Consider the following 22,240-nt stretch of genomic DNA (forward strand, 5'->3'; position numbering starts at 1 on the left):
GCCCGAGGCTCCGGCTCGTCGACGTCCAGCGCCTGCACGCTGTCAGCCATCAGCACGATAATGATCTCGCTCACAGCCCGCTCCAGTTTATGACAAAAATGACACCCAGGACTTCTGGTTTATAATATAAGCAACATTTAGCTAGTTGTTTTGAAGACACCCAGTACTAAGTAATATTGTGGTTTGAGTACATCTTACTACTGGAAACAAAAAAAAATGTTTATGCTTCTTTAGGAATGGCATTATACAGTACTTCCTCAAAGCAAATATAGCTTTGTCTGAAGTTTCCTTGGAAACTCTGCAATGCACTGAAAACATCTGTAATATGATGTTACCAAAGCAGTTTACATATGTCCTTATATGCATATTTTTTATTATATATTTAGTGTTTTATAGAATTTTTTAAAGTTAACATATGATGTAGATATTAATTTTTTTCCTCTGCTATAAAACGCTACGGACGACATAATCATGGAAATATTGTTTGGAATTTTTTCCTTTATGACGGAGAGCTCAAAGTTGTTCTTAGTAAATTGGCTGCCAGTTCACTGTACAGTTTTACAAGGCCACTCAAGGCAGGACCGACCCAGACCCCGTTTCTAACGCGGCTGAATTTCGTGGCAGTTCCAGTGACTCTGGTGTTCAACCAAGTGCTTCTGACACGCAAGGTGGTGGGTTTGACTCAGAGGTCGAAGCAAGACAAACTTGAAATACTCAGAATGTCATAATGTTGCAAAACCCCAGGAATTTTGGTTGGTTGTGGACTACAGGACACGCAGCGACTGCTCTGGCACCGTGCGGTGAGGGGCCGTTCCTGCTGCCCTGACAGAGCTCTGGCTTCATCCCAGTCAGCTTCCAATTGGGAAGGGATGAAGGGACTGCAGAGATGGGATCTCTGCCTCCAGGGACACGAAGGACCGGGTGAACCCGGCCCAGCCCACCTCGGTTTGGTGGGTTTGGGGATTTCATCCCAAGGAAACAGAGCCCAGCGACTCTGAGACACAAAACTGCTCCAGGCTCGTCGCCTTTGGAACTCTACTCATCATCCATCGGAATTCCGCCCGTGCATTGGAACACAACTCCTCATCCATGGAAATTCTGCCCATGCATTGGAACACAACTCCTCATCCATGGAAATTCTGCCCGTGCATTGGAACACAACTCCTCATCCATGGAAATTCCGCCCGTGCATTGGAACACAACTCCTCATCCATGGAAATTCTGCCTGTGCATTGGAACACAACTCCTCATCCATCAGAATTCTGCCCATGCATTGGAACACAACTCCTCATCCATCGGAATTCTGCCTTGCATTGGAACACAACTCCTCACCCATGGGAATTCCACGATGGACAGCGCTTAGGAAGGTTGCTCTTGTCCAAGGGGAGGTGGGATCTCCTGGAGGTCTCTGTAGGAAGTTTGCCTTTCTCTAGAAACTCTTCACAGAGGCCTGCAGGTGACAGAGTCCCACTGGAAAACTACAATATCCACATGGAATAACTCTTCTTGAGGGAAGGACTGTTTGCTACTACAGGGGAATTTTGTAAGTTCGCTCAGATGGGAAAACGCTGGTCAAAGGCAACAGAATTTTCTATACAATTTTCAAGTTGAAATGCGCTGCAGTGGTATATTTTATTTATTTTTTTTTCCTGATAGCTTGAATTTGCCTGTAACTTGTCTTTTTTTGCTTACAAAATACTACAGTTAACTTTTAGACCTTCTAAATATATTTATTCAGTAACTCATAATCAGGATTCCACTTGTGTAAAAGTCAGGGGTGTTGACCAGAGAAATATTGTCAGTATTTCAAGCTGTGTTCCTTTCTTAGTTTGATATGGTTACTTCTATGTAAAGAAAAAAAAAAAAATAAAATAAGAAAACCCAAAAAAACCACAAAACCAAGAAAAATGAAGTTTAAAAAAAAAAAAAGCTGCTGTAGTTTTCTCCCCAGTGTAAATGATATTTATCAGTGATCTAGCAGATGTAATCTTTTTTTAAAGGTATTGGTAATAAATATTCTGTCATTTGTAAAGATACCTGTCTTCCAGGAGCCTTTTTCCTCCACGTTTTCTTTTACCCAGTGAGAAATTCCACCTCAGTTGCCTGCTGAGACTGTCACTGATGTGAAGATGCAAGAGTTGGTTTAAGTCAAAACTTTGTGGAGGCAGAAAAAAAATAAATCTATTTATACATCTCTGGTCTAATTCTGCTTCTAAACTGACCAAAAAAAGTCTGTTTGGGTGAATTTGGGGTGATAATGTGTATTTATGTCTGTCCAAGCTTTTGGGGCTGGTGCTGTTGGAGCATCACTGACCCTGTGCCCCAGGCAAAGCCCCTCCAGGTACAGCACCAATTCCTGAGGATTTGAGGGAGCACTGCTGGAAATGACTAAATCCACCAAATCCACCTTTCTAATTCTTTCAGGGGTGGCAGCACAGGAGCCATGTGATGTGCTTGGCTTTTCAAAGGAGCAATATTGCACTTGGCAAGCAAGGAAGCATAAAAGTCAAATGGCCCAGTGAGGCAATTTCATTTTTAAAAAGCAAATTTAAAACGACCATTTCCAGAGGTGGGCAAGGGGCACGTTCCTGGGCTGTGCTCCTGGAGGCAGAGGGAAAGAGCCATGGCAGAAGGAATGCACAGAGCTGGGATTAGAGAGGAAAACTGGAATAAATATTTCTGTGCTGTGGGAGATTCCCCTTGGTGTGGGCTGCTGTGACAGTGCCAAAATGTGACACACAGCCCTGAGTGTGGCCTCCCTGCATTCCCCACTGCAGGGAGAGCAAACTGCCTGGGATCATGGAATCAGAGATCCTGTGGGATCATAGAATCCAGGGGATCTTGAAGATCACCTCGTTCCACCCCCTGCCACGGGCAGGGACATCTTCCACTAGCCCAGGTTGCTCCAAGCCCCATCCAACCTGGCCTTGGACACTCCCAGGGATCCAGAGGCAGCCACAGCTTCTCTGGGCAACCTGTGCCAGGGCCTCCCCACCCTCACAGGGAAGAATTCCTTCCCAATATATCTAATGTAAACCTACTCTCGGTAGGTTTAGCCCCTTGTCCTGTCACTCCAGGCCCTTGGAAACAGTCTCTCTCCATCTTTCCTTCAGGCCCTGCAAGGCCACAATGAGATCACCCCAAAGCTTCTCATCTCCAGGCTGAACAGTCCCAACTCTCCCATCCTTTCCTCCCAGCAGAGCTGCTCCATCCCTCTGACCATCCTGGTGCCTCCAACAGGTCAAAGCCCTTCCTGTGCTGGGACCCCAGAGCTGGATGCACTGGAAAAACTCCCTCTTCTCTTGTGCTACCTGAAATGAAGACTTGGCTCCAAGGATAATGAGCACAAGGAGGCAGCTGGGCCAGGAACTGTTGTCCTCACCCTGCATCGTTGGCTGTCCAGTCCAGGTGAGGTTCCCCAGTAGGAGTGGGCAGGCTGGGCCAACAGCTTGGCTGGGAAAATGAAGATACTCCTGCTTTATACCAGCTTGGTTTTATTGACCAGCATGACTACAAGACTGGCTTCTGGCCCTCCAAGCCATCAAGCCTTGAGTCCTTGAAAAGGGGACTCATCCTCCCTGGAAGTACCAAGGACCTGACATGCAAAATATATTTAAATACATTGCATTAATCTCTGGAATATCATTAATGGGGATGAAATTATATGTAGAAATCTTCTTTATTAGGCCACTCGAAGGCATGACATAAAATACTTTCCAATAAATTAATTCTTCTCTTTAGTCTCATTTTTAGGATTTCACTAATGAAATTCTGATTTTAGATTGTTAAATTTGGGTACCTCCATTAAAAGCACGTTTGAGGCACAAACATTGTTATATTAATGAGCTACATTAATTTTGATGGAGCCATGCTATTTTACCCAGATGAGAACTGGCTCATTTATTATAATTATTTTTAGTCTGTAGTACCTGGGAACTCCATTTCTTTAGGCACATTCCAAAAAATTGCTGGATTAACTCTTTATTTTTATTCTTTGTTAACATGCTTAAGCCCATCTGAGGCCAGCTCAATGGAGAGGAAGTTTCTTGGAAGAAGAAGGGACTCTGCAGGACCAGGAGAACTTCATGATCTGCACCCAAGGAGGTCAAAGCCCGAGGTTTAAGGCAGGAGGTTTATTTGGTAACTCCCTTGGTGGATTACACAAGGTAGGTAAATAAATCCCAAACAGAGAGAGCCAGCTCATCTGAGATGGAACAACAGAGAGAAAGGAAAGAGGTTACAATGTAGGGCTTGGATTTTCAGAATTGCTGAAGTTGCCCACCAAAGAGGGGCCCAGCTCGTTGCAGCTCAGGCTCTCCAGAGCACCAAGGAGTCCTTGGCACATTTCTGGAATGAGTGCTGAAAACTGCATTCCCAAGTTGTGTCTTTTTTAGGTGCAGTTGAGGGAGTTTATCTGTTTGTGCCATTTTCCTCTCTGTTTTTTCTTTCCTCCCTGCCCCTCGAGCTTTAATCCCTTGTGCCAGGGATCCCAAACAATCCCTCTTGTCCTTTTGCAGATGCTCCCAGTGATGTCAGAGGCAAGAGTCTGAGCCCCCTGTGGCCTCCTGAACCAGTCCTGATGTCCCTGGGGAGCAGCCACTGGGCAGGGAAGTGCACCTTCAGAGCCTCCCCATCTCAACAGTATTCCCTCATCCTTTCTGGTAAGAAAACCAGGCAAAGCCCTTGTTTTATACTGAAATGTGCTACCTGAGTGCAGAGAAATAGCAGACAAGGTGTCAGCTTTGCACACAACAGTAACCAACCTCTAACCATGCATCAGGTAGACAGTCAAACTAACCTTGTCCTAAATAGCCTATAAAATTCAGAGGGTTTGGGGTTTATAAAGTCCTGTAAATGAGAGAGATATTTCCCCACATCCAAAATTGGTGCTGTAGTTACTAAAAAGCAGGATGTGGGTACCTCTGAGCAGTGCAGGGGACACTGTATGTCATCCATGGCCTGGCCACCCCACACCCAGTTCCCACACAGGAGTGACCTGGCTGCACCCTCAGGGCTCACCCAGAGCACAGACAGCCCTGCCTTTAGCAAGGAATTGCATTTCCATGGAGGTTTTCTGGATTGAAATTCAGACTGTTTATTACAAAGTGTATCAGTGAGGCCAAACGTGGATCCCACTCTCATGCTGGACTTGCTACAGCACCAGAGATGAGAGCACTGGGAGGCTTCACATCTTCTTTTATTCTTTTCCTAATGTTTGGCCCACCTTGGTCACCAGCAGGACCATGGCTGGGTGCCTTGCTGCCATTCCCAGAGCCGTGCCAAGTCCCACTTTGCGTTTTGCATCTCGCGTTGTCAAAGTTAGTTAAAACAAATATCCAAAAGATTAAACTGCCAGCCAGAAGAAAAAAAAAAAAAAAAAAAGCCATTAGCTCTTTTCCAGACTGTTTTTATCCTGTTTCAACCAGGACTTCGTGTTCAGCAGCTCATGGAAGCAAGTGGAAGCAAGTCCTCCTTCCTGTTGGGAATGTGGACACATGGAGGTGACACGGAGCAGCCTCTCAGAAGACAGAGTCATCCAGGGCTCTGCAGTAAAGATCTTCAGCCAAGCTGCTGAACTCGGTCTCCGTGTCGCTGGTGCAGGTCCGGGCCCTCTGGAAAGCAAACCCCTGTGAGGTGGGAGCTGGGGCTGCTCAGGGCTGGGGCAGAGGTCATGAGAAACATCCTGCTTCAAGCTGGTGCATTTAAAGAGAGATTCACACCCAGTGTTTTGTGAGGTCAGAGCTGAGAAAGAGCACTGGGTTCAACAGGAGAATTCTCACACTCCTGCTGAAGTTCTTTTGGGGTTGCTCATCACTCTGTCCCTTGGGCCAGCAGCCCCCTGCACCAGATTCCCATCTGGGTATGTTTTACAAACCCCTGCACCCACAAATTCCCCATGTTTTACACAACCCCGTTGGCCACAGCAGCTACCAGACACCCCTCTGTAGTCAGGGACAAAGAGCCCCAGAAGGAGCTGAAGGGCACAAAATCACACAATCACTAAGGCTGGAAAAGACCTCCAAGATCATCAAGTCCAACCTTTGACTGACACCACCATTCCCACTAAATCCTATTGTGAAGTGCCACATCCACTCAGCTTTTGAACTCTTCCAGGGGTGGTGACTCCACCACTTCCCTGGGCAGCCCTTCCAGTGCCTGACCACCCTTTCAGGAGCAGGGTCTGAGGTGTGAAGTTTGGTCTGAATTCTTCTGAACACACAGCAGCAAAGCCCAGTGTTGGGGCCATGACCTGAGCCCTCAGCACTGAGCAGAGTTGCACAAGTGCAGGGCTGGGGTGACCTGCAGAAGGAAGCAGAAGCTGAGCAGTAGTTTTGCTGCTGGGAAGCCCTCAAGGGCAGCAGAGCAGCTCCTGGGGGACGAGCAGGTTCCCACGAGCCACATGGCCACCACGCTGCAGGGCTTTCATTACCTCACCCTCTTGTTTACGCTGCAAATTTAGGAACTGAACATCCACAACAAACAGCTCTGAGGGTTTCACTCTCCCTGGTGACCTCAGCACAGACCAGGGTCATGTCCTCACCTCTCCTTTGCTGGTGCCACTGCCCTTGTGGCCCCAGTACCAGCTGAAAGCCTCTGGCTGGTATCACATGCCCACACCCAGCTCCCTTTAAGTAAAGAGACAACTGAATATAAAGCAGTTCTGATGATGATGATGTGAAACAGCCTTTGCAAACTCCCATTTTCCAGCTACAGCATTAATATTTGCTATTTCTCATCTTTTTATTTGTGATGCCCCAAGTCATGTTATTTTACACTCGTGGTTTAATTAAAAACAAACATTATAAGATAATCTTTTAAGCCTGTTTCCTTGACCAGATCATGGTGTAAGAACCATATCCAAAAAATCAAACCCCCTTTTTAAGGGGACAAATGAAAATCAAGTTACTGAGCTGTGCTTCCCATGAGCAGACAATGAGGGGTTTTATCTTATCTGTAAGGCAAATGTATTTATCAGAAGTAACAGCGAACGTAATAAGGCTTAAGTCGAGCTTAACAGTGGGAGCAAAACATTTCAGATTGCTAGGTTTAACAAAATAGCCCTCCAGGAGTCACCCTCCAGTCCCTGCATTTCCCTACAAAAGGCAGAGCCAGAGGTATGGAACATGTGCCTGAAATTCACTGCATATTAACAAAGCACTTCATCCTTTTGTTCATTTTTAACTCTTCCCAAAACACAGCATCTACAGGCAAGGCCAGGTCCAGGGCTACAACAGACTGGGACCTGTCCCTGGCAGAGGAGGTGGCCACACAGCCAGGTCAGAACCCACCTCAGCAGTTAGGATTACAAAAAGAGCCTTGGGAATTACTGAATTCCATGGATAACCGTGTTATTCTCATAGCAGAGGACATAAGCCTTGTTCCACTAACTGCACCCATGAATTCCCCCCTTGGCATGCTTTGCCCAACACACTCAACCAGGGGGCCCACATTTACTATGGACATTAGAAATTCCATAAACCTAATTAGAAATTAGGTTTTAAGTGGGCAGGAAGAAGCTCCCTGGTTTAGTGGTGTCAGATCAAAGGCTGCACTTGATGATCCTGGAGATCTTTTCCAACCTTAATGATTCTGTGATTCTGTTTGCTCCCAGCCTTGGAGGGAAAGAGCAGCACACAGACACAAGCATTCCTTCTAGTTAAAAAAAAGAAAAAGTGACTAAAATGGTTTTTTACCTCGTAGTCAACTGGGAAGGGATCTGGGAATTTGTTGCTGGGTGTTGGGATTGGTGGAAACAGTTTGCTCCAGACACGGTTTCTGCAAAAAACAGCAGCGGAGGGATGTGAAAGAGCTGCTTTCTCTGATGGATGATGTATCCAACAAGCAGAACATGTTTAGCCCCAGGAGAAGATGTCTCCTCACCCACCAGCCTTCCTGCCCCCCTCCCATTCCATCACTGGCATCTGACAGCAGCAGCGGGTTCAGAAGGGGTCACAGTTGTGGATAATGGTCCATCAGTGGACACCCTGGGGACCAGGCAGGTGTCTTGTTCCTCATTTCTGGGCCCTGGGGACATGTGGGTGACAAGGAGGAGATGGGCTGATGCTCTCCCCCATCAGCCTCTCCCATCACAGCTGTAGCTGGTCCGATCCAGCTGGGCATTCCTGGGGCTTTTAGCGACAACAGGCCTGTCTGGGAGAGAAATTAATTGCTCTGATCTGTCTGTTCATGCTCATGTTCCTCCCAAGGGCTGTGTTGTCATGTACCTTGTTTGGACAGTCAAGACAAGCTGCCTCTTGCTCAGACTTTGGTTTCTGGACATAAACTGCCTGTGTCTCGTGGCAGGAGAGCAACTACAAATAATTGTGTGCCGAGGGAACGAGGAGGAGGCAGGAAAGGCCCCAGAGGTGGCTGGCAGTAAATGGTTCTGCTGAGTGGTGTAATAACTCATCCTACTAACACCCTCTGAGATCCCCTTCCCTGCCTGACACTCCCCAGCCTGGCCCAGCACAGAGACACTGGTATTTTTGGGATAACAGGTGCTACAGGGGAACTTTTCCTTGTCTTTGCTACATCCCAGAGTACAGCCCTCACATTTCAGTCACCACAAAAGCACATTCACTGCCTCCACTCCTGCATAACACCATGTCCAAACAGGGCCAGATATGAATAGGAACTCAGCCTGAGTGAAGACTACAGGATTCAGTCCAGGATTAGCATCCAGGGGCTGCTCTGTGGGACATCCTGATATCCATGAAGCAGAGATGTGGAGCTGATGGGACCAAGGGCAGATCTGCTCCTCTGCCCCGTTTATTTTGTGACAACTCTCCTGGCTGATGTCTGGTTAGTTCACTGCTTGTGTTCTCGGGACTATTCTTCCAAAAGCTTCCTGAGTTCCCAGAAGTGGGAATATGGGGAAGAAAAGCAAGTGTGAAGTGTTTTTTGGGAGATATTGTTGAAATGCTGAACACAGTGGGGCCACTGTTGGGTACAGAGGACAAGCCAGACTGTTTGGTCACCACCAGTGGAGTGGGACAGTGAGGTGGCTGCTGGTGTAACTCAGGAGTGGGGCAGGATGAGTGCCAATATTATTACTCCATCACCTGGCATCATCTCTGATCTTCCCAGACTTCCTCCTCAGGGTCTTGTGCCCATAGGCAGGTCAGCTTTGCAGGCACTGTTGTGTTCACAGCCCTTACACTTGATCAGCTCCCCCAAACTTTTCAGAAGGGCTGGAGGCCCATTTCAGTGCATCTCATTCCAGCCCTGATTTCTGCCATTGCAGTGCAATGTACCCACCAAGGTTTGGTTTTATCTGGGGTTGGCACATTCCCAGCTGTGCTGTTTGTCAATGAAAGATTTTTGATGGAGCCATACTAAAATTATTTATTGAGTCAGCAGAAAGCATAAGGTACATGTCACTTCTGGAATAGAAACATTTAAGGAGGGGTGACAAACACCCCAAAGAAGTGAGGCAGAAGCACATTTGTGTCCAGGGGGGGCCCTCAGGTGCAAGAGACTTTGCAGTGAGGCCTTGGTGGGCTGGTGACAGTGGTGCCCTCACAGTGGTCCTGGTCTTTTTTGCAGGTTACTGAAAAGGTGGAGTCATGTGATTAAATATCTTATCACAACACATGTCCCAGGTCTCAGAGAGGTGAGAGCAGGGCCCTTTCCATCAGCAGTACTGGGACCTCCAGGCTTTGGACACACCCCACGGGGCCCTCGTGCCTCAAGTCAGCATTTCAGAGCCTCCAGTTACTGTGTCTGTCTCTCTGAAATTTGCCGCTTTTCCCACAGGCTGTGGCATGAAAAGGCCAAAGATAAGCAAAGAGGAATAAGTAAGAGTTCAAGTTCTTATTTTCCCTCTTCTAACTGCCACAATGACATTGATGAAATATTTGTTTTCACTGTATGTCTGAGTGCCTGTTTTAGTGTTTTGCCTCTCCTGGGATTCCCTGTGGCATTTTTCCAGACGTGACTGGTGTCTGCTGGTGGTGGACTGGTGTGAGGTGCAGAAGAGGGAGGGATGACCACACTGATTTTGGGGTGTGGAGGGTGCTCCCTGTCCTCATGGCAACCACGTGGAGTTACCACCTACTCCATCCAGGAACAAACATTATTCCAAGGCCCAGCCTAGGGAAGCACAGAAGGTGCTCACTCACAAAGACAGGGGGCAAACTAGGGAAACATCCAACTGTGCTTTTGATCAAGACAGGAGCTCCACCAGCTACTGCAGGTAAGTGAAGGGAAAAGCCAATCCAAGCAGTCCCAGAGGGCTGCTCTGCCTTGCAGCACTCCTCCCAAGCCATGGGTTTTATCTCTGAGGCACAGAAAAATTTATAGGACTCTTTGCTGTAATGGAATTCCTTATAACGGCTTCAAATCACAGAAAATTTGAACTGATTCCATGGCTGGAATTGCATGGGACACTTCATGAATTTCCAGGAGCAGCAAAAGCTGGCAGCACTAATGAAACCATAATCTAGGGAGCCTCCTCTATTTTTCTTTTTTTAATATCTGCAGATACAACAATGAGCAGGATACACACAGTGTTTCATCTTCTTACTCTTCCCACCTCCTCCCAGGGCAGGCTGGGGGATTAGAGAAGGAGGAAGGGTGGAATAAAGCCAGCAGCTCCATGAAACTCAGTGCAGCAGGCAGGGAACATTTTAATCAGGTTGACAAAGGTGGAATGCAATGAGCCTTTGGGTGCTAGGGAATTATGGGCTAGAAACTCCTGGAAGCAACCAAGCAGCTGACACTGGAAAAGTTTACATTTGCCTAATAGATTAAAATCATAAAATAAATTAGTGCAGCTTCTCCAAGTTGGTCCTTAAGTCTTCCCCTGTACCAGTTTCTCCCCTGTATCTGCTCCAGGATCTCCAAAGGGGGTAACTATAATACCCAAATACTTGCAGAACTTGCAGAAGATGGAGCAGTGTGACTGCTGCTGACTGGGGCTGCTGTTCTGCTGTCCCAAACTGAGAGGAGAGAGCTGAAGATGATGGTGCTGGGGCAGTGGAGGACCTCAAGCTACAGGTCAATCCAGACAAGAATCAGGGATGTAAGTAAGAGCAGTTTGGGGGTTTTCACCAATACATCAAGGCTGCATAGTGGGGACAAGTGTGTGTGACACAGAACAAGAATAGACTGTCTGGGGAGTGAAATCTGTCTTGTTCCCAAAAAGATTGCTTGCTGAGACCTGTCTGCTAATTAACTTGCCTTAAGAACAGGTTACACAGACACCAGACACTTGAGGGAGAGGCAATAACAGTGATTCTTTTGTAACATTCCTGTAGACAAGACTTTTATTTGATAAAGGAAAGGTGGTATTGAAAGGAATATAGTCAAGGACACATCAGGATGACCAATAAATTAAAAGGCACTAAAGAAATGAGTAAGAAATTAGCAGAGTTGAGGAGAGTACTTCCATTACTGGGAGCTGGGTTTATTGTGGACTGATAATTGCTGCTTGCTGCATGTTTCAGGGGAGAAGCTTCTAATTACATCAATTCCTTAATTCATCACTTATGATTTGACTTGTCACAGCAACAGGAATCCAAAGTGTACCTGGGCTTCTTCACAGCACAGTTTGGGGAGTTTGGTTATATGGCCTCTGGCTTTGCTACATGGCATCCAGAGCCTCTGTGTAATTAAAAATAAACTAAACAAATAGCTCAAATACTGAAAGCAAACAACAGTGCTCTGTACATTTTGGCCATGAAAAATGCTCCCAGCAGCTTTCACCAGGAATTAACACAGAGTCCTCCTGGGGAAATCACTGACCCAACCAGGCATTTAAGTGAAGAAATGAGATAAGGACAAATAGATTTTTAATAAGTCCACCTCACTCAGTATGTGGGTTTGTTGTTTAAGATTAAACTGAATAACCCTCTTACCCTACCAATGCTGAATGTTATTATTGATATTAACTTAATGAGGCTGATTATTACTCATTCAGTATTTTTGCTGTGTATAATTATGCCTGAATACCAAACTCAGTGCCCTTTCTTATACATAAGCAAAATTTGTAGCATCCCTCCACACTTGTTGAACACCTGGTCCTTAGTTACACTGTAATTAAAAAGAAGATGAGGGTACTTACATTTTGCATATTAAAGCAACAAGCAGGAATGTGCAGGACGTGGACACACAAAGCACAGCAAGAATCCAGGCCACAGAATTCTCCAGTTTGTTTTGCCCTGAATTTCAAGGGAGAAAAAGAAATGAAAGATATTATTTTAGTGCAGATTATTTTAAGCACATTCTTCTAAAATATTTCATCAGCTGTTTCATGTGATTGTGTTCAGGTCACAAATTACCCTGCAAATGATGAAGACTCAGTATGTAAAATAAAAAATGCTACAACAGAGCTTCAAGAAGAGTTTCCATGAAATGACTTTCCGATTTCAACACTGAATTTCTGTTATTTTGACATGAAGGAGAGAACAATCCAAGAAATATGAGGAGCCAGGCCCACCAGGGTGGGGTCCATCAGCTGCCATCCTGAGACATGCAGTGCCCCAACTGGGACTCAGCAAAGACACTGCTGGCTGATAAACTTGGGCACAAACTGCTTGTTTTCCATCAAACCATTCTTCATTTCTACTAATCCTTTCTAGCCAGGAACTGGATTTCTCTGGCTCCCTAAATTTACCTGTGAAAAAGACACTGAACCCCCCAGTTTCCAGCAGGTTGCTGATACGTTTCCTCAGGGATTTCTGTGTGAGCAGAGTGCAGGTATTTCTATCAAGATGATTCTGTTTGACAAAGGCACTGTTTAGTGACCACCACCATCAGTTTATGCCACATGACAAAAGCATTTCCAGTGAACTGTGTTTTCAAAGGGCTGCCAAGTCCCACATAACTCCCCGTCCCACGGATCGGATCGAGGCGTCAGCGCTGCCATCGCCAGGTAATGGGAAGGACAGAAATCAACCACTGCAGGGGTCGGGTTTATTGGGGCTGGAGACACCACAATATTCAGTTGTGGCCAGATTTGTTTCTGAGAATGAAGAGCTGGATCCACCAAGGGCTGTGGTGGCACGGCCGTCCCTGGGGTGACACCGTGAGCAGCCTGTGTGACCCACCCTGCACCCCACCCCACCCTGGCAGGGGTGCACAGCCAACCTTGCAATTACAAACCACCCTGGCAGGGGTGCACAGCCAACCTTGCAATTATAAACACGTCAGGAGGGTTTCTTTTGTCTCCAGGGTTACCGCTGCTCTCTCAAGAAAACAAGATTTAGGATGTGAGTGTCACTGAGTTACACTTCAGGTAAGTCTCGAGGGTGACTGGGGGAGCAAACTCTGGAAATGGGTTAAAGTCCTTTAAGTTTTTAGAGATGTCCACACAACACGTGGACTGGAGGGAACAGGTGACACTTCCTCAGAGCCACAGAACAAATTAACAGCAACACTAACGAGACTGGCTGGAGCACATCCTGAAACCCAACGACTTATGCAGGAACCTGCACTGTGTCAATGAACTCCAAGCCTCTAAAAACCCTTTTTTGTAACAAAAAATGAAGTGGGTGACCTTGGATTTCAGTAAGTTTTTATGGAAGACTAACTTTTTTTTAGCATCAGAATGGATTTTCCGTGTCTGCTACGTGAGCCAGGTGGGAAGTTCAAGGGGATGTGTCAGAGAAAGGAGGCAAAACAGCTGCAGGTCTGCACTCACCAGAAAACAGATCTGAGGGGGAAAAGTGTAGTAAACAGGAGAGTGTAAGAGGCTTTTTCTAAGTGGAAACAAGGAAGTGAAGAAACTCCAGATAAGAGCAAAGGAGGATGTCTAAGAACAAACAGTTGATAACGTGCAGTGATAAAGAAACTGTTGTTGGCAGAACAAGTTCTTCAGCAAGAAGGAAATGCAGGACAAAGTGGGGCAGATGAGCAAGTTCCAAAGATGCTCTTTTTTCCCCTCAAAATTCAAGAGTTCAGAGAGCTCCAGTAAATTATAGTTGACATGATGGCTCGTGAACATCACGATGCATGGCAAAGAAAACTAAAGAAGTTACTGGTAAAAACTAAAGAAGTTACTCAGTTAAAAAGCAATTTTAAAACATACACAGGTAAAAGCAAAGTGCTGTACACAAAAAACCTTCATATTTCCAAAAGTTTGTTTGGAAGTAGGGGTTTTTAAATTTTTAATGGAACAAGGATTTAAATCCCCTGAGCATTAACAAGTCATTTTTTTTCCTCCCAATACCCGTTTTCTTGCTTTTCTGTTAAAATTCCCTGGTGTAACTCACGACCAGGCTTCCCAGCAGTGTAATAACAGTCACTACAAGTGTGTCATTCTTACCAACATAAATAACTTCACTCCAGTCACTCCAAACTCCTCTCATACACCACGTGTGATGATTAGCTCTGATCTGGATGGAATATCTGCTGGTGACATCAATCCTCAAGCGGAATTTGTTTGAGGATAATTTCAATATCTGATAGGAGAACAACATTGTGCCGTTATAGATCCCTAAACAATTCAGAAAATTGATCACTTTTATTTTTTTGGCTTTTAAAACTGCTCCACAAGATTAACTCTGAGCTTCTGGCCTTGCTTTCGAGGTAAAAATCTATATTTTTATAGATGTAACTCCTCTCATAACAGACCAATATTTCAGGGCAAATTCTTGGAAGATGCCTCATTTTTACATTCTTCCTTAAGACACTTTAGCAGGATTTTCAGGGTGGTAAAAACTGTTCTGAACCCAGAAGCATGAAAGTGAATAACTCCAATTTTGTCCTCCTGCTTTCCCAAGTCTCTTGGGGATAGTTTGTTGCAGACATAAAACAGGAAAAATATAAAACCTGGTGAGACTTTGGTTTTGTTGTGTTTCCCATCACAAATGGGAACCAGTTTCACCAGAAGTCCATAGTTTCAAAAATGTAATAATTGCAGGTTTTGCTTTTAAATGTTTAAATTTTGTAACTGATCCGTGAATTTGAAGACTTTTTCACCCTAAAGGCAAATTGCAGCTCTCCAGGACAGGAATGCTGGATAATACTGGAGTGGCAGAGGAGCAATTACCTGCTTGTTACCTGACTTCAGGTTGATGAGGTAAAATTCATATTCAAAACATTCCTCGTGGAAAAGAGAAATTGGCTTCTCCCAAGTGGCCAGGAGATCATTTTCCTCCAAGGATACAGTGATATTTCTGGGAACATTCACTTTCTCTACAAAAGAAAACTCTCCTGGTAAGTTATTTATAGAGCAAGGTTTAAATACTGACAGCTGGAGCATTTTAAAACCTGATGGTGTTTCCAAGTAGCACCTATAATTCTTGAATTTATTTCACCTTTTGGGCAGAAAAGATAAGGATTTAGGTGGAATAACTACTTAGCAGAAAATAGTTAGGGGAAAACAGTTTGGAAAGTCCACTTAAAGTTTTGGACAACTAGATTATGGGGAGAGGAGGGAATTTATTAAATTAATTCTCACAAAAGCATTAAATTAAGGACAGAAGTGTTAGAAAAACTTCTTTTCAGAAAAAAAAGCAAACAGGCATAGCCAGGGAAGTCACTGAAAATAGAATAAGTTCAAAGGAATGGATCAGCAGCTATTAGGGGGATGATTTCTAAGAAAAAAATATGTGAATTTTTCTCTTAGTTAAGCCATGAAAAAGGGAAATATTGTCTGTTCACAAAAAAAAAGGGCATTGAACTAATGAAGGAAAATAAATTATTTGTGTAGATGGAAGATGATGGACAGTCATGGCTGAGGTTGTCCTTTATTTGACAGTATAATGCCTTTCTTTAAAAGAACATGGTTATCTTGAGCATCATGTTCTTTTGCCTTTTAAAGAAAGGCTGCAAAATAAAGGGTAGTAAAAACCGTTTTTTAAGGTATATTGAATACATCAATTGCAAATTAATATTGGAAATAGTACTTTTGCTAAAAAAACAGCATAACTCTCTTTTCTAAGTCTTATTTTTGTCATTCTATAATTTAAAATAAATCATTCAAATCAAATTTAGTTAAAACAATCCAGTTCTCTCTTATAATCTCTTCCAATTTCATTAAGATGTCTGTACAAAACCAGCAGTTCACCTTCATCAGGAATAATTGAATCCAGCAGTATTTTCACACAAATCTTTTGATAATCCTGGTAGACATCTTTAATATATATTTTTTTAAATGCATTAAACTCACCAATGGCATTTGGGTTAAATAACTGCTGAAAAGGCTTGATTGCAGCACATCTGCTGGACCCATTAATGTGGATTACGAGATCATCAACCTCCTGGAGATCAATGTGAGTCCCTGGAAAGCTGCAGCCAGAATTCCTGTCCCACTTGTCTTTGGCATAACGGTGACATTCCTCAGTGTGGTTCTTGTACCTAAATTCAAACACCTGTGAGACGTGATGCCCTTAAAGAAATCCCCTGCTGAGTGAAAAGGGGGCGAAACACCAACCTGTAAAACAGAAAGTACTCGGTATCTTGTGGTGCCCCTGGGCCAGGAAGCCAAGAGCAGTGCAGAGAGACAGTCCCAGAAATGGTGAGGTGAGTGACACAGGACAAATTGGTGACGGACGTCTCCGGAGCACCTGGAGAGTCAAGGAATTACAGAGCAGAAGGAAAATCTTATTGCGAAAATCAGAAGAAATTTCATGCTGCTAAAACACTCTGAATCCAGCCTTTGGCCCGTTATATCCGTGTCTGTTGTTCCAGTTCTCTTCCATGTCACTCTTGGTTATGGATGGATGGAGATTCCCAATCCGTGTAAGTACAGCTGTGCCACACAGCACCATTATAAATGTAATGTGCAATAAGGCAACAATATCCTAGAGTGCACCACAGTAGGTGATCTCAGCCTTAGCAAGGAATCTTTAGAATATTTTACATGTGTTATCCATTTTCTGCACCTCCAGATTGTCCTGGAGATTAGAATAGAAAGGCCTGGACTAAACCCTTTTGTAAGATCAGTGCAGCAGGTAGGGGGCAAAATGTTGAGTTTTTTGAAGTATTAAACTTTCCACCATTTGATGTCTGGGGCAGAACACAAAATGCAGACCTTCCCTGGGTTTCTCCTTACCTGGCAGAGGTGGGAGGTTTCCCTGCACCCACTCACTTCTCATCTGAAGGTCATTGTGGAGAAGCCACGTCCGGACGCGTGCGGAGAAGCCGTCGTGGAGCGCGACCGTTCGGACACTGTGGGTCTTCCTGGTGTCATACTTGGAATAAAAAGCATCAAATAAGCATCCCATGGGATGGAAATGAAATAAGGCACCTGCAAAGACTAAGCCAGACATTAAGTTGACCTGAATGTGGAACCTGTACTTAAAACCGGTATCATCATCCCCTCAAGGTGAACCTTGCAGGGAAAGCCAATTCCCAGGCTAATCCTCGTCCCAGCAGAGCTGTGTCTGTAAGGAAAGCTCAAAGGGAATCTCTCCAGTGCTCAAAGTTTAGGTGTAAGAGAATAACAGGAATTTAGCCTTCTCAGGACACTTGTTTTATTTCTCTTACCTCTTCAGGCACAGGGCTGAGGATTTGCACATCGTATCTAATGGTGTCGTTTTTCTGGTCTTGAGCAGGGTTTGGTTCCCAGTGTAACAGGACTTGTGCTAATGCAGAGACTGTAAGGGTGAAGTTAACAGGTGGGAAAACCTGAACTGGAAGGGAGAAAACAAAAATATTCATGGCATACTAATGCAGTGAATTGTTTAGAGTGAGACCTGTTTGCAAGCAGTGAGAAAGACAAGTGAATAATCTCATTTCCATTTCATATTCTCTCAACAGCTTCTTATAATACGTTTTTAATATTTGAAAAATATCTTTAAATAACCAAAACCTCATCAAATAAGAGTTTACTTAAAACTTAGCTTTAAAAATGGATGTTTAAGACAGTTTCAACTTGAAAATGAGTGTGATATGTCACATTTGGCTTGTTAATTAGGTTCAGGTTTTTCATCCTGGTCCTCATGGCCACACAGACGTATAGAAACAGGGCTGATGGAGGGTACAAGCAATTCTCACCCACAGAAGCTTCCAGAGGAGCATAACATAGGGGGCTTTCTAAGAGGAGGTTGACAGCCACAAGAGTAGAACCAAAATGATGAACAGAGGAATTAAGCACAAATGGAAGAAAACATAGAAGGATGAGAATGATAATTTAGAATGACAGGGCAAGAGGGATTCCTGGAGCTCCCATGGAAATGAGGAGGGTCTCCTGCTGGGGGGAATGGTAGCATAGAAATAGCAAGGCAGGGAAATAATCAATGTGTTCCCCTCCAGTTCTTCAGAGCCTGCCCTCCCTTATTTGCCATCTCCAAGGCAGTTGAGGGCCATCAGCATCTCTGGAAGTGTTCAGGGCCAGGCTGGATATGGCTCTGAACACCCTGATCCAGTGGAAGGTGTCCCTGCCCATGGCAGGGGGTGGAATGAGAAGAGATTTAAGATCCCTTCCAAGACAAACCACTCCAGAATTCCATGATCAGCCCCCACTTCTCTTCTCCCATAATTTCAACCTTTGATAACCATGAATTCAGCATTCAAACACATCAGGAAAACCGCCCCATAAAGGCTCAGAAAACCAACACAAACCATCCTGAAAGTGCCCAGCCCAGAGGACAGTGGCACAAGGAGCATCTCCATGGTTCTTCCCTCTCAAAGCCAAACAGTCCTCAGGCAGTGGCTGGCAGCAATGTGGGATAGGATACAACTGTCCCAGAAGGCATGTTATCCATGATCCAGTACTCATGGCATGCCATGGACTCTGTAGAACAGTGACCAACACATAGAGGGCATTTGGACACCCTGTGGTGCTAAAGCTACACGTTGGCAACAGGAAAACACCTCACCTGGTGCAGCTTGGGGTGTGTTGGGCTGAACCGAGTGGGTTGCCCAAAGGAGGATCAGACAAACTTGCATCCTGCTGGCCTTCATCTCTAGCTGGTGAAGGAGCATGGCCAGGCATCAGCAGAAGGGCCTTGGCACCATCTTACAGAGCCTGGGAGCAAAAAGTGAACGCAATCCTAAGGGTTAAGCACTCAAAAAATATCCACGGGATCAAAAGAATAAAACTGCAGGGGTAGAGCCCCCTTTCCTTGCAGGAAAATGCTTCTTATAAGAGCTGAATTTAATGTAAGTACCACCAACACATTTCATTTTGCTGCCTTTGCCTCTCCCAGCCCTCTCTGAAAATGCTGCTGGTTTCAAACCCTGTCGTGTGGGGATGTTCAGAGCAGTCATGGAATTAGAGCATTTCTCCACGGAGAGGAGTGTGTTGGGTTCAGGTAGATTGGCTTTCAGCAGAGTCCCATTTCCTCCAAGAACAGAAATAACCATATTTTTAGCTGCCACTAGATATAAAATAGCTCCTTACTGGAATTTACTTTCTAGCTGCTATTTCAGTAAAGCTCTCTAAAGATGCAGTCAGTGCTCACCTCAAGGCTAATTCTTCAGTGTTAATTATTGGGTGTAGGAGAAACTGTTTTGTTTGTTTCTCATTTAAATGAACAACTCTTTTTAATGCTTAAAACCAGCACGTTCTCATGCTTCCTATGGATTGTTTCATGAATTACTGGGAGGAAAAAAAAATCTATGTGTAATCACTCATGTGTAACCCAAGATAAATATGGACATACAGAACAGCAGCTTTCCAAAATGTTCTTCCCAAAGAGAAATACACCCTCCTGGCCCAATCTCACTCCTTCCCTGGGGCACTACAGCAATTGCTTGTATGGAAAACATAATATTTTCCAATGGTAATGAGCAGAGAAAGCATCTTTAGCCCATCAGTTCTCCCTGAACCTCCAATGAATCACCCAGGGACTGAGTTATGACCCGACTGATCACAGTTGGAGCAATTCTGCTTTACAGTAACTATTTTTCAAAGTGGTGCATGAGTGCAGAGTTCATTAAAGTGCCACATAATCTACAGTACAGTGTGTTTCTTAATGTCCAAGTCTCCTCATTATCTCTATTCACATTTTGTGTCTGTCTGCTTTTCTTCAAGCCCAAATGTGCACGAGCCCAGCTGAACCCCTGGAGTTTGCTAACAGATATTCCAGGGGAGCCAGGCTTGGATTTTATGTACACTGGCTGATGGGAAGACATTGTGGTTCTTCCACAATGTAGTGACTCACAGATAATGGGATAAATATTCCTTACCACACACATCTGTGCCTGCACAATGCCTCCAGGACTATTTCCTAGGCATTACCATTCCTGAAAAAATCTGTTCCTTTGGCTTTTTTCACTTGCACGACACGATTATGTTCTTCTGGAGGGCATTATGTGGACTGGACACGGGTTTACAAAGGCACCTGATCTCTGCCACTCCTATACTGCTTTCCTGAAAAAAACTCACTGAAAAAATGGATAGAACATGACACAGATTTCCAACATGCTTTTGAACAAATTACTGGCACCAGACTTTCTTTGCTGCTTCAAGACACCTTAAGATTTATTCAAAAATATTTAAAAATATATTTAAATTATTTTTAAAATGAAATCTTGAAAAAGCTTCACGTCTTACAGCTGCTTAGGCTTCACATCTACTGACTTGAATAATGTCAGTGCATTGGTTTCAGGCATTTAGCACAACTAGAAAAGCTGTCTGTCCCTTGGGTTTATTTAAAAGGGGGTTTGGCTGCCTAGAGATTTTTTTTTTTAACTTTGTTTTCAAAAAAGTAAGGGCTTTGATTCTTCCTGGGCACATTCTTTTCCCTGTACTTTTGAAAAGATCCTGAAGATCAGCTTTTCAAAGGTGTTTTTGCTGCCTAAAAGCTTGCACGTATTAGACACAGATTTTCCGAGCAGCACATTACTATTTAAAACTAGATATAAAATGTTCCTGTAATGCAGATTAGTCTTTACTTACAATCCTGTTCTTTTTGGTTTATCTTATCCTGTTTTGTTTGTAAAAACACTATTTTTTTTTTAGTGTTGTCAAACTAAGACTTAAAACATAGCTTTTGGAGGAGATATTCCTGCAGCTGTGTGAGTCTACAACCTCTAAGAACACACTGCAGTCTGTGATACCCTCCCTGTTTCACATGAGAAATTGCTGAAAAGATAAAAAATAAGCATATACAAATAAAAATGGCAACTGGAAGTCTACAAGAGGATTACACTCCTCACAAAAAATGGGTGTAGTAAGTTTTCAGGACAAATGGAAGGCTTGATTATGTTTTGGTTATATATAGTAAAAAGTAATAAGCAGAAGGTAAAGGGTATATTCTTTTTGTAGAGGCAATATACTCCTTTTAAAAGGACAGGAGAAACCCAAGCCATACAAAACAGCCTCTAGAAGGGAATGACTTTCTCCCTTACAGCTGCTGTGTCCCACTGCCTCACAAGCAATGGGGCAGAAGCAGATTCCAGATGCTTTTCCCAGTGTAAACCAAGTGAAAAGCAGGCCCTCTGCAGCCTTCAAAGCAAGCACAACAGGACAAACTCAAACCACAACAGACACCCCAGGGGTTACCTGTGCACTCTCACAAGTCCTGTGAAGAGTCTGCTCCGTTTGTTCAGTGTCCTCTGGGTCATCTCCCCGTGGGTTTCTTTTATAACTGCTGCCTTTCAAGTACAAATGTGATCCCCCAGAAATGATGGCAGATAAGTCAGATAACCACGCTCTGAAAAAGGGAACTACAGATTGAGCACAGGATGGAACCTCCACACAAGCTCATTGTTTAGCCCAGAAATGGGTTTACTCTCTTTATGGAGGGTTATGACATGGTCTGACAGTTCTCTAACGACTTTGCAATGGCAAGAATGTGCTGACTGACTGCAAAGAAATAACCTGGAGTCACAGTGCTGATAACATGATTTGTTCTTCATGTAGAAAATCAAACCCAAACATATTTGGAAAACTGGGCAGGTTTTGTCCAATGTTTTACACCATCTTGTCCAATGCTCTTCCCATGTAGGCACCAGTAGCATTTTGAGAAGTTACCAGTACCAAAACAGCACAGGTTCCTAACCTTGTGCTAGGAGCTGTGATCCACTGGGTTGGATAACTTCTCTGTTGCCCAGAGAAGCTGTGGATGCCCCATCCCTGGAAGTGTTCAAGGCCACAATGGATGGGGTTCATGGGAGGTGGAACGGATAGGCTTTAAGGTTCCTTCCAACCCAAACCATTCCATGATTCTCTGGCGGTAACACAGGCTCACAGAAACCAACCCAAGGGCCCAGGGAAGACCCTGCAGAAAGTGGGGCTGTGTGTGATGGAGTGACAGGAAGGATGAGAAGAAGGCTAATGATACACACTCATTAACAAGCTGGGTCACAAGTACAGAGATCCCTATTAAGTGTGCAGATGACACAA

The 22,240-nt window shown here is 44.4% G+C and overlaps 2 protein-coding genes across 7 annotated transcripts in view; one reads left to right on the forward strand and one right to left on the reverse strand.

The window, feature by feature from the left end:
* The window catches only part of CNTN4 (contactin 4), a 286,304-nt gene extending 284,270 nt beyond the window's left edge, over positions 1-2,034 (forward strand). For all 5 annotated transcript variants that reach the window (XM_027640398.1, XM_027640402.1, XM_027640397.1 and 2 more), the window contains one exon: positions 1-2,034. In XM_027640398.1, coding sequence (XP_027496199.1) covers positions 1-93 — 93 coding nt within the window. In that variant the 3' untranslated portion in view covers positions 94-2,034.
* A 3,375-nt stretch (positions 2,035-5,409) lies between these two features.
* IL5RA (interleukin 5 receptor subunit alpha) lies at positions 5,410-21,833 on the reverse strand. 2 transcript variants are annotated; one of them, XM_027640403.1, is made up of 11 exons: positions 21,398-21,833; positions 18,768-18,916; positions 17,434-17,579; positions 17,000-17,138; positions 16,379-16,511; positions 16,115-16,302; positions 14,993-15,138; positions 14,267-14,402; positions 12,065-12,161; positions 7,695-7,776; positions 5,410-5,612 (listed from the first exon to the last, which is right to left on the reverse strand). In XM_027640403.1, exons 2-11 carry the CDS (start codon positions 18,871-18,873, stop codon positions 5,520-5,522), a joined length of 1,266 nt encoding a protein of 421 aa, XP_027496204.1. In that variant the 5' UTR covers positions 18,874-18,916; positions 21,398-21,833; the 3' UTR covers positions 5,410-5,519. The 2 variants fall into 2 exon arrangements, with proteins under 2 accessions (XP_027496204.1, XP_027496205.1); XM_027640404.1 differs by having other exon boundaries at positions 5,532-5,657.
* Between the last annotated feature and the right edge of the window lie 407 nt (positions 21,834-22,240).

Source organism: Corapipo altera, unplaced genomic scaffold, assembly GCF_003945725.1.
Source record: "Corapipo altera isolate COAL_440 unplaced genomic scaffold, ASM394572v1 55, whole genome shotgun sequence".
Classification (NCBI taxonomy): domain Eukaryota; kingdom Metazoa; phylum Chordata; class Aves; order Passeriformes; family Pipridae; genus Corapipo; species Corapipo altera.